Raw genomic sequence first — 12757 nt, 5'->3', positions numbered from 1 at the left:
CACTCTCCTCTTCATGCAACAGCACCGTTGTGTTGCGCCATCTTGGAACATTGCCACGCTCGTGCATGAAAAGGAGAGCAGGCCGGATCTAAAAAAAAAAAACCATATAAGCTCTTGTAGGATTTCTTTTGTGGGTCCGTGAGCAGGAACGGTGGTCCAGAAGACAGCATGGGAAGATTCATCAGAACTCAGAGGCTTCCTCTTCCTCAGGTAAGTAACCATTATTTGACAAGAGGTTCGCGCCTTCGGCACACTTTAAACCAAAACGAGAGGGATTACCTTGTAGGGAAAAATTAACATCCTCATTAGTGATGCTCAAATCCGGATCCGGGAGAAACCCAGATAGTTACTATCCGGATATCTCCCAGTAAACCTGTGCGGGCTGGACGGGGGGTCAAGCTTACCTGTCTGACGTCTTCTTCGTCCATCCCTTTCTCCTCCCTTGCAGCGGTTATGTGACTACAAACACTTCCTCCTTCCGAGTTGAAGGAGGAAGTGTTTGTAGTCACGTGATGCGCGTGGACTGCATGGTGGGAGGCGCCAAGGGACGGACGAAGACGACGTCAGACAGGTAAGCTTGACCCCCACCCAGCACGCAGAGGTTTACTGGGAGATATCCGGATAGCAACTGTCTGGGTTTCTCCCGGATCCGGATTTGAGCATCACTAAACCTCATCTCAACATAAAGGCTCTGATCAGTCCTCAGACCTTTATTTCTCTGCTACTCACCCAGTGCAGCTATGACAGAAACAAAGATCCTCCAGAGATATCTGCCAATATGGCCACCAAAGTGAACCTCCAATGGGAAGGTAAAAGGAACGTCACTAATTGACAGAGCCACGATCAACTTACCATTCCCATAATGGTAAGTGGACTAGTACACTCATCAAACGTCTCAAACCTGCGCCAAGAGGAGATCCAATGACACAGCAAAAATTAAGAGTAGGACCAGTGGGTGCCCTCCTAGAGAGGTGAGGACCAGTGGGTGCCCTCCTAGAGAGGTGAGGTCCAGTGGGTGCCCTCCTAGAGAGGTGAGGACCAGTGGGTGCCCTTCTAGAGAGGTGAGGACCAGTGGGTGCCCTTCTAGAGAGGTGAGGACCAGTAAGCACCCTCCTGAAGAGGTGAGGTCTAGTGGCTGTCCTTCTGGAGAGGTGAGGACCGGTGTGTATCCTCCTGGAGAGGCGAGGACCGGTGTGTATCCTCCTGGAGAGGTGAGGACCAGTGGGTGTCCTCCTGGACAGGTGAGGATGGGCTTTTTTTTTCTCCCAAGTTCTTATTTATAACGTGGCTAGAAATAGACAATTTAAGAAATCTCTATTCTTGGATCACAGGTGCTCTTCAAAGGCATCTTTCACAGTTTGAAATGATTAAGGACACAGATTGTGGAAACTACTTGGACTTGTACTCTAAAGCGGCAAAACACACACCAACCATTGTGGTGGAAACAGAATGAAGAAGACTCACTTCCCAGCAGCTCAGAAAAGGCCACTTGGGAGTTTTATGAAAAATCACTATGTAAAGCTATGTAGATTTTTGTTGTTGTCCAAGATGACTTCTTTGTTCTGCATTGAGATAATCTCTGGTGAGCATCTAGGGAGATTTTATATATCCTACAATGACACTGGTTGTCCACTATCCTCTCTCCGTAGAAAGGAAGAAACTGATTGGCAGATGGTCATTCCATTTATTTTCTCCGGGCTGTCTCACTCCATCAGCACCTTCTCTACCTCAGCATTCAGATTCTACCTGTGCCAAAAGGGGTACATTTTTCTCTGGCATCAAGCAAAGACTCCACTAAAAAAAAAAAAATCTAAAGAATTGATTAAAAAATAAGAACAAACAGAAAAAAGGGTTTTACCCAGTTGGTCATACTTTTGTACCCTATGAAGCATATCATGTAGGATCTGCACTGCTTAATACAACTAACAAGTTAATGAATATCTACCATAACCTAAAGTACTATCACAACATATGCTTACGGGCAACACACTAACTGGAATCCTCAAAGGCCTCCGGTGGTGCAGTAGCCCCACTCAATGCCTGTGTTATGGCTTTTTGAACATTTAAATTGAAGATATCGAGTTGCTCAGTCGAGGGGCCGGGATCCTGTTTCCTCTTGACTGTGGTTCTGACTTGTTTAAACATCATTTCAAGCTGAAAGTGGTAGATGGTGCCGAATCCCATCTTTGTTCCGAACCTGCAGATGTTGCGGTTCAAATTCTTACGACATCGCTCCAGGGGTACCCTGTACCAATAGGCTCTGGGCACCACACATGACCACACAACTGCTGTGTCTGGGTATAAAGACAAGAGCGTAGCCAAGTCTTTTTTCATAATTTCGATCAAGGTCAGCCTGTTGATAACTCCCAAGTCGTTGCCTCCTAGATGGATGACCAGAACGTTTGGCGTGCCCATCGTAGAGACCTTCTTCTTCAGGCCCGGTAACAATTCTTGCCACCTCATGCCCTCAAAGCCCATCCAGTGAACAGTAAAGCCTTCGCTGCCAAAGCCCAGGTCATGCCCGTAAGAAGCCACCTTGGCTTGCTCCCTAGCTTGTGTTACCAAGTCCTGTCCGAAGATCCATATTTGTTTACCACCTGAAATGGAAAGTTTAAACAAGGTTAGACAGACTCAACCAGGTATCCAGAGATGTGCAAAACAACATGATAAACCGGAGACAACACACACACATTTTTACAGTCATATGAAAAAATATAGGAACACCCATCTCAGCCTGCGTAATATTTACGGTCAACAAAAAAAGATAACAGTTCCATGTCTTTCATTTCCTAGGGACGTCTGTGTACTGGGGTGATGTCCGAGCAAAGATTTTTAGTGAAGCAGTATTTAGTTGTATGAAATTAATTTAAATGTGGAAAGTTAGCTGTGCAAACCTTTGGCTACCCTTGTGATTTTTGCCGATTTGAATTCAAGTGACGGCTCAGTATTGATTGCCACACTGTAGTGTTTGGAACCTTCCTGGCGGTACGGGGTATGCCGCGCAGGAGGATTTCTCAGGCCCTGCTGGGCCGATTTGCAAAAAAATTTTTTATATACACGCAGCTAGCACTTTGCTAGCTGCGTGTGCACGCCGATCGCTGCCGCTCCGATTTGCGGCGCCGTCCGCCCCTTAGACCCCTTGCACAGCCTGGCCTATCAGCACCAGGCAGCACTGAGGGGTGGATCGGGACTCCCGATGACGTCACGGCGTCGATGACGTCCATGGCGACGGGGAAGCCCTCCAGGGCTATGAACGGGATTTCCTGATCGCCGGAGGCGATCGAAGCGGGTGGGGGGATGCCGCTGCACATTGGCTATCATGTAGCGAGCCCCAAAAAACTGCTGTGTTGCACCCTGGTGGTTTTTAATAAACCGCCAGGAGGGATAAAGCGGACCTGAACGCAGAACTCCTCTCTGCTCTAAAAAGATACACAACAGCATAATAACCTTTAAACAAAAAAAAAAATGTCTTTGTTACAGCCAAGACAATCTTAAAATACATCTGCAGTGTGTCTACTTCCTGCTTTCATGGAAGCAGTCATATTGTTTACAGCCTGTACTTTCAAATGGGCTTATCTGCCATAGGCAGTCATGTGACACGGGGGGAGATCAAATTACAACTAATGATTAGACACAAATGAGGGGGAATGAGACAGGCTAAACTCTTTAAATACATACAGGGTACATTTCTGTTATGTATCCTATGTCCTGTGCAAGAGTTCAGGTCCAGCTTAAGCCTTGAACTTCATAGGTGTGTATAATCATGTGAAAATACAGTGGGATGCAAAAGTTTGGGCAACCTTGTTAATAGTAATGATCTTCCTGTATATATCGTTGGTTGTTAGGATAAAAAATGTCAGTTATATATATCATATAAGAGACACACACAGTGATGTTTGAGAAGTGAAATGAAGTTTATTGGATTTACAGAAAGTGTGCAATAATTGTTAAAATAAAATTAGGTAGGTGCATAAATTTGGGCACTGTTGTCATTTTATTGATTCCAAAACATTTAGAACTAATTATTGGAACTCAAATTGGCTTGGTAAGCTCAGTGACCCCTGACCTACATACACAGGTGAATCCAATTATGAGAGAGTATTTAAGGGGGTCAATTGTAAGTTTCCCTCCTCTTTTAATTTTCTCTGAAGAGTAGCAACATGGGGGTCTCAAAACAACTCTCAAGTGACCTGAAGATAAAGACTGTTCACCATCATGGTTTAGGGGAAGGATCCAGAAAGCTGTCTCAGAGATTCCAGCTGTCTGTTTCCACAGTTAGGAACATATTGAGGAAATGGTAGACCACAGGCTCAGTTCAAGTTAAGGCTCGAAGTGGCAGACCAAGAAAAATCTCAGTTAGACAGAAGCGACGAATGGTGAGAACAGTCAGAGTCAACCTACAGACCAGCACCAAAGACCTATATCATCATCTTGCTGCAGATAGTGTCACTGCGCATCGTTCAACCATTGGGCACACTTTACATAAGGAGATGCTGTATGCGAGAGTGATTTAGAGGAAGCTTTTTCTCCTCCCACAGCACAAACAGAGTCGCTTGAGGTATGCTAAAGCACATTTGGACAAGCCAGCTTCATTTTGGAATAAGGTGCTGTGGACTTATGAAACTAAAAAGGAGTTATTTGGGCATAACAAGGGGCTTTATGCACGGAGGAAAAACAACAGCATTCCAAGAAAAACACCTGCTACCTACAGTAAAATATGGTGGTGGTTACATCATGCTGTGGGGCAGTGCAGGGACTAGGAATATTGTCAGAGTTGAGGGACGCATGGATTTAACTCAGTATCAGTAGATTCTGGAGACCGATGTCCAGAAATCCGTGACAAAGCTGAAGCTGCACTGGGGGTGGATCTTTGAACAAGAAAACGACCCTAAACACTGCTCAAAACCCACTAAGGCATTCATGCAGAGGAATAAGTACAACGTTCTGGAATGGCCACCTCAGTCCCCAGACCTGAATATAATTGAAAATCTGTGGTGTGAGTTAAAAGGAGCTGTCCATGCTCAGAAGCCATGAAACCTGAATGAACTACAGATGTTTTGTAAAGAGGAATGGTCCAAAATACCTTCAACCAGAATCTAGACACTCATTGGAACCTACAGGAGGCGTTTAGAGGCTGTAATTTCTGCAAAAGGAGGATCTACTAAATATTGATTTCATTTATGCACCTGCCTAATTTTGCTTAAACAATTATTGCACACTTTCTGTAAATCCAATAAACTTCATTTCACTTCTCAAATATGACTGTGTGTGTCTCCTATCTGATATATTTAACTTACATTTTATTGTAACCACCAACGATTTATACAGGAAAATCATGACGATTAACAAGGTTGCCCAAACTTTCTCATCCCACTGTATATGCATATACTGTACATGTATATACATATATATGCATATACTGTATGTATATACTGTACATGTAAATGTATATACAAGTATATGTCCACGGATCACTTTTTCCTGCAGGTCCAGGTTTGCGTTAAAAATAACTCCTGCCCCCCGCTGACGTCACGCCGCCTCCGCCGTACTGATTGGCCGCCGGGTCCCTGGAACAAGAGCAGGGATGTGGGGATCCCAGCGGCCAGAAGAGGCTGCAAACAGCAGGGGACAGAGGCTGGAGTCCTGCTGCGCAGGACTCCAAAACAAAACAGAAAACTGCAATTCTCTACCGCAACCTGAGCTCAGGCTTACTGCTCGCAGCTCATTAGTCCTACCCCGATCTCCGGTCGGAGTTACCGCCAGGTAGGTTAAACTGTCAGCAACAGCTGTAAGGAATGTAATCAGGACATGGAAGGCCACAGGTATAGCTGCTGTTAAAGGGGCATTATGGCGAAAATTGAAATATTCCATTATCTCCAGCATCAGTTGTTTAACCTCCGGAGCGTTACGCCGCCCAGGAGGTTTTGCTCCTTTCTGTCTCCAGCATAATTTGATTTATTGGCTCCAAAACATCTAGCTAGCACTAAGTTAGCTAGTACACATGTACGGCACCTTCCGATCGCCGCCGCTCCCCCGATTATATATTACCCAGCCTGGATCCAGTGATCGGCGCAGCCTCCCCGGACAGCTCCGCTCTTCACCATGGGGAGGATCGAACATGACGTCACCGACGTCATGCCCAGACCCGATCTTCCCCATAGAGACCGTAGCTGTGAAGGGAGGCTGCGCCGATCGCTGGAGCCAGGGGGAGTAACGTGTTAAATGGCTGGATCGGGGGATTGCAGGCAATCGGGGGGTGCCGAACGTGTGTACTAGCTAGCCTAGTGCTAGCTAAAGGTTTTGTAGCAAATAGATCAAATTAATTAAGCATGGGGGACTCCTGGGGGACACACAGTGTCGGGCATACCGCTAAGGAGGTTAATAGGGACAGTACGATTTTCTCCATAGAGCTCGTGTTAAGAAAAAATAGCTCCGTCCTAACGCCAATTCTGCTCTTCTACACATCAGCTGTTCCTGACGGGGGATGCAACAGGGGCTGGCTGTTATCTGCCTTCTTCTAACTGCTAGCAGCCTTCCGTGTCTTTGACACAGCGGATTTATTACTCAGCTCACACACTGTGTTGTTGCAAACTTTTCAAATGTACCGTATATACTCGCATATAAGCTGACTCGCATATAAGCCGACCCCCCAACATTTACCCCAGAAACCAGGAAAAAATGACTGACTCGCATATAAGCAGAGGATAGGAAATGTAGCAGCTCCTAAGGCTTCCCCTCCCAACCCCCTCCTCGCTTTTCTTTGCTTCAACACTTGTTAGCGCAAATGTTTACTTTTGTGGTGCTGAGAGAAGCAACACAAATGAGTTGTGTAGCAAATACCTCCTGCCTACACTCATACCACCAGTACCAAGTCCATTCATACCACTCATTAATTAGCATACAGAGTCCTGCTAAAGCACACTAGTATGAGAGTATGGGAGCCACCCTGCTCTGCATGGAAGGACATGTTCTATGGAAAACTCATCCACATTTTGCTGTGGGACAGTGTGATTAGTAGTTACCCCCTACCCCAAGAAAAAGAGCTGAATTATTAAACAATCACAGTTTTGAAAAAGTGTACTCTTCCAGAGTAAAACGAACCACCGTACATACCTTTCCTCACAGAATGCAGTGGATTGGTGAGTTCAACAGTGCATACTGATGATGTGCCTGCAGCGACGTTTTTCTAGTGATCTGGGCCGAAGAGGAGCACACAGAGAACATCTGATGACAGATCCCATGCCCGGGGAGAGCAGATCAGCTGCTGTGATACAGAACGAGCCTGCAGTGCAAGATGCTTCCAGCTGATCGGGGCTGCACGGAGTTCCGCTGATGAGAGGGAGCGATGTCATGCCCGGGGGTGTGCGGATTAGTGGCGATCGGATGCCCGGGGAGATCAAAGCAAGAGCAATGATTGGCCACCCAGAGAGTCACAGCAGGAGCGCTCCTCCATGTACATAATCTCGCATACAACCCCATTGGCTAGACCCAGCCAATGGGGTCGCAAGGTGGAGAGACAGCAGGAACCGCGAGATTATGTACATATAGGAGCGCTCCTGCTGTGACTCTCTGGGTGGCCAATCATTGCTCTTGCTTTGATCTCCCCGGGCAACCGATTGCCGCTAATCCGCACACCCCCGGGCATGTAATCGCTCCCTCTCATCAGCTGAACTCCGTGCAGCCCCGATCAGCTGGAAGCATCTTGCACTGCAGGCTCGTTCTGTATCACAGCAGCTGATCTGCTCTCCCCGGGCATGGGATCTGTCATCAGATGTTCTCTGTGTGCTCCTCTTCGGCCCCGATCACTAGAAAACCGTCGCTGCAGGCACAGCAAGCCTGCTCAGAATCACCGCCGAGCCCCATGATCAATCCCACCACAGACACTAACAGGTGACTCGCATATAGGCCGAGGGGGTGACTTTCAGCACATTTTTCGTGCTCAAAAATTCGGCCTATATGCGAGTATATACGGTAACTAAATAAACAGGCTCTAAATATTGTGAAGCTGGGAGGAATAGAATCTGTTTATTAGTTATTTTGTAGCTGTGAGAATCCTGCTACAACAGTGCGTGAGCAGAGTAATAAATCAGCTGCTTCAGAGAGGCAAGCATACACACTCTCTTAGGACACCATGGCAACTGACCACCATTTTACCATTTCATTCTCATTCACAGATTCCCTTCACCTAATGTCCTATTCCTTAATCCTATAGACTGTAAGGCCTTTTGGCCAGGGCTCTCTTCTCCTTCTCTCTTCTCCCATCCCTCAATGCCGTGTATTTTATGATTCTTTTAAAATGAGTTTTTCTTGTTTGGCTTAATGTAATTTTGCTTTTTTTTTTAAATAGTAGGTATTTGCGATAACTCAGCCGTAAGCGAGCAACTGTGGTTTCCCACAATGCATCACTTCCGAATATGCATATCATCTCTTTATGCCCTTGAAAGCAAGGCTACACATCCAGAACTGCTGGCGTATAGCTTATACATTTTACAGAGCCACATCAACCCAACGTGCATACAGCCTGTTTCAGACTTCCTGGTCCTCATCAGTGCATGGTATAGATTGGTATAGATTGATATGGCTCTATGGGATAGGGCCTGGACCAGTAATACATAATACCCAGACAGCTCCAGGTGCCCCAAAACTACCTGGAAGGTGTAAGGGGCTAAAAAAACCCTCCATGAGCCCCCTGCAAATCTGATTTGCGATTCCGATTTTCTCTGGATGCTATCAAAACAAAAAGAAAAACACAGGAAAAAAAATGCACCATGCAGTACCAGTAAAAAAAAAAAATAATAAAAAAAAAAATTGCAAAATCGGAATTGCATGTAAAATCGCGTCAAAATCGCTAATCAGAATCGCATGTAGTGTGCAAGAGGCCTCAAAAAGCAAAGCCAAATGTACAGTAATTGTGCCTTTTTAAAGAGAAACTATAACTAAGAATTTAACTCTATTCCAATCAGTAGCTGATACCCCCTTTCCCATGAGAAATCTATTGTCAGATCATCAGAGGGGTCTGTATGGCTGGTATTATGGTGAAACCCCTCCCACAGTGTGATGTCATGACCATGGTTCTGACATCACACTGTGGGAGCCTTGTTGCATTTGGGATATAACAGTTTCCAACTGCCCAAAAAAAAATCAAGCAGCATCTCCTTCCACAGACATCACCTGCCAGCAGTAAAAATATCACCATGTGATAAATGTCAGAATGTAAATCAGGGAGCGGAAAGATTTTACAATGGGCAAACACCGACAATCATTTATACATAATCATTGTAAAAATTAAACACTTTTTTTTTTTTTACTACATCATTTTTCCTGGAGTTCCTCTTTAAAACAGAAGGTACTGTATTTGCGATAATTTAGCTTTCAGTAAGCAACTGTAGATTCCCACAATGCATCACTCCTGAATATGCAAATACCTCTTCATGGTGACTGTTCTGTTTTACAGCAGGAAGCAGAGGGGAATGTGAAGGCACTGGGGGGGTGGACCCTGTATTACAAGAGAGGGAGCAGAAGGGATAGTTTGCCCTTCTGTACTGCAGCCTGCAAGACCACCCAAAGTTTTTCAAATACTGCTGGATGTCTGCGAGTCTGTAGGTACTGTCACTCTACCCTTTCATCCTACTATTCAACTCCCCACTGCCAACCTCTACACATCTAACTGCCTCCTCCTATTCTCCCCACTTTTTGTAGGGTTGATTGCCTCCTGGAGCTAGTCCCAAATGACCTTCACAAGGCTGACACCAAATTGTGTAAACCCCTGTGGCCCAAGGAACAGATGCTGATCACTCTGAGAACTATGGAATGTTTTGTTTCTAATGTCTTGCTGCTTTCCACCAAACGGTTCATGGACAATAGAAGCTTCACTTCCACTGTCATAAATGAACTGTTGCTATAGGCTTGCTGAATATGGATAGGCTTGTTAGGGCTGGAACCCACTCACGCAAACCTTATACGTCATTCATTACATTTGAGCTCCGACCTTGTGCGCAGCCTTGGTGTGCTAATCGATGAGCAATGGAGATTCAGACACCAAATCTTGGTTATAGTCAAAAATTCCCATTTTCATCTGAGGAACATTGCAAAATTTAAAAGGAACCAGAGATGACCGTTTCACACAAAATAAACATATCAGTTGATAGCTTGTAAAGAATAAATGCTCTACCTGATAATTTCACTGCTCTGGTGTGCCTTTTTTAGTGTTTTTTTTATCCATTATTGCGCCAGGAAAAATCAAATATGGCCGCCGGCTCATATCCCTTCTGCTTCCGGGTTATGAGTTGTTCTGGATGTGCTGTCTAGGCTATATGAGACTAGGCTGCTATCTAGGCTATATGAGAAAGGCTGCTGCAGCCTTCCATCTGTGTGCTTTCATTTTGGTATGATGTACAGCTGCCTGTTGGAAGTGCCTTTCATAGGAATGAAACTGCAGTCACCATCAGTATCTATGCAGAGTGCACACAGATCATATTGCAGCCACACTTGTCTGTTTCAGAGATTCTCTCTCAGCAGGAGCAGCCCCTCCCATGTCATCACAGCTCTCAGTATGCAAAGCAGGAAATCTGAGCCCGGAGGTGGCAGGCTTGGGCTTGAAAAGACTCCACAGAAGAGTGACTCAGCTATAATGATTCCAGGTGAAACCTAGACTGAGCCAGTCCGGGATTCTTATCACAGCTGATAGACTAATTAAGCAGACAACAATGAAACTAAAAGCAGGGTAGGTGTTTACCGTCATGTTCCCACTGATAAATGTAATAAAATACATGAGGGTGCTTGTCTCTGGTTCTCTTTAAGCACCTAATTTTTTCAGAGGATCTTCCAACACTAGTTCCTTCCATCACATCACAGCTGGACTATTGCAATCTCTACCCTAGTTCCCTCTAGGCAGGCCTCCCAAGCAAGGACCTGTACCACCTGCAATTAGTACAGAACGTTGCTGCCAAATTGATAACAAACCAGCCTCGCCACTGTCACATTACACCGATTCTTCGCTCGCTGCACTGGCTACCAGTAAAATGGAGAATACTTTTCAAGTTTGGACTGTTGACATTCAAATCCCAGCACAATTTGGGCCCTGGATATATGAAGGACCTGCTGAAGCTGCACCACACCTCTCACAACCTCAGATCAGCAGGTTCCATAAACTTGGTCACCCCCTGAGTGCACCTCAAAACCTCTGGAGCCAGAGCTTTCTGTCATGCTGCTCCTATCCTTTGGAATTCCCTTCCACATCCAGTAAAGACAGTCCCATCCCTGGAGTTATTTAAATTCAGCCTGAAAAGCCACCTGCTTAGCCTGGCATTTCTGGACTTATAGAATTCTTCCTCTGTTACCACAATTTACCAATCACTGGTAATCACTGGTTACTAATCACTGGTCTGAGACATGCTTATGCGCTTTAAAGGGAACCCAAGGTGAGAGGGATACGGAGGCTGCCATATGTATTTCCTTTTAAAGGGAAGGTTCAGGGAGGGGTTGAAAAAAATAAAAATACATATCCACTTACCTGGGGCTTCCACCAGCCCGTGGCAGGTAGGAGGTGTCCTCGTCGCCACTCCAGAGGCTCCCGGTCGTCTTCGGTGGCCGGCTCGACCTGGCCAGGCCCGGCTCTTCTGCGCTCCAATCTGCGCTTCACGGGAGCACGCTGACGTCATCGGAAGTCCTGCGGGCTGTACTGCGTAGTACAGCCCGGAGGACGTCCGATGACGTCAGCGCGCCCCCGTGGGACGCAGAAGAGCTCGTCGGAGCGCAGAAGAGCCCGACCTGGCAGCCGGCCTGGCCAGGTTGGGTCGGCCACCGGAGACCAGCGGGAGCATGCGGAGCGGCGGCGAGGGCACCAGGTAAGTGGATATGTATTTTTATTTTTTTCAACCCCTCCCTGAACTTTCCCTTTAAACAATACCAGTTGCCTGGCTGTCTTCGTGATCCCGTGTCTCTAATACATTTAGCCATAGATCCTAAAAAAGCTTGCAGGTCAGGTGCTCTGTCTCAAGTTGACTGACTGACTTCTGGATTAGGCATATGTTTATTCCAGGGTTTTGACTTATGCTGGGAATACACCATGAGATTCTGTGGTAGATAGATGGTTCGATAGATAATTTCCAACATGTCCGATCAGATTTTCAATCGTTTTTCTGATCAATTTCACATAAAAGTGAATGGAAAACCATCGGAAAAATGGTCGGAAAATCAGACAGTAAATCTGCTGAAAAATCTCATTGTGTATTCCCAGCATTAGACACTAAGGAATGCTAAAGATCAACAGAGCTGCCAGGCAACTGGCATTTTTTACAAGGAAATAAATATGGCAGCTTCCATATCCCTCTCACCTTGGGTTCCCTTTAAGGGGACTCTGAGCACCTCTCATGGGTATGCCTAGAGACTCTGACCAGTACTGCAACGTACTTACAGATGCATGCCTTTCTGTAACTTGTGCTCTCCTCTTTCATTTGATGCCTGAATCACAGTTCTACACCAAATAATTTTCGTTCGACTTCAATTTAAAAATCGCGGCTGCCATCTTGGCTATGTTATAACTTTCGGGTCACCCCTGCCTTCTCTGTTAGAGAAGTGCATCACTGAATGAATCAGGAAGAGGAAGTGACATGCATGGCCATTGCAAGAGGCTCCTCCAGAGGGGTCATAGCACGACTTTGTTGGAAGTCGTCTGGCTTAAAGGCATGCCCACGAGAGGTGCTCGGAGTCCTTTTAAAGAGACTCTGAAGCGAGAATAAATCTCGCTTCAGAGCTC

General features: G+C 45.9%; 1 protein-coding gene across 1 annotated transcript in view; it reads right to left on the bottom strand.

The window, feature by feature from the left end:
- Positions 1–620: 620 nt before the first annotated feature.
- Positions 621–12757, bottom strand: part of LOC137524267 (nuclear factor 7, ovary-like) — a 63942-nt gene continuing 51805 nt past the window's right edge. Inside the window, exon 12 of the mRNA XM_068243939.1 lies at positions 621–2597. Within this exon, the coding sequence (XP_068100040.1) occupies positions 1990–2597 (608 nt within the window). The 3' untranslated portion in view covers positions 621–1989. The remainder of the gene's footprint in view (positions 2598–12757) is intronic.

The sequence above is a fragment of the Hyperolius riggenbachi genome, chromosome 7 (genome assembly GCF_040937935.1).
Source record: "Hyperolius riggenbachi isolate aHypRig1 chromosome 7, aHypRig1.pri, whole genome shotgun sequence".
Classification (NCBI taxonomy): Eukaryota; Metazoa; Chordata; class Amphibia; order Anura; family Hyperoliidae; genus Hyperolius; species Hyperolius riggenbachi.
The sequence above is the reverse complement of the archived record's forward strand: the minus strand, read 5'-3'. Positions and strand labels throughout refer to the sequence as shown.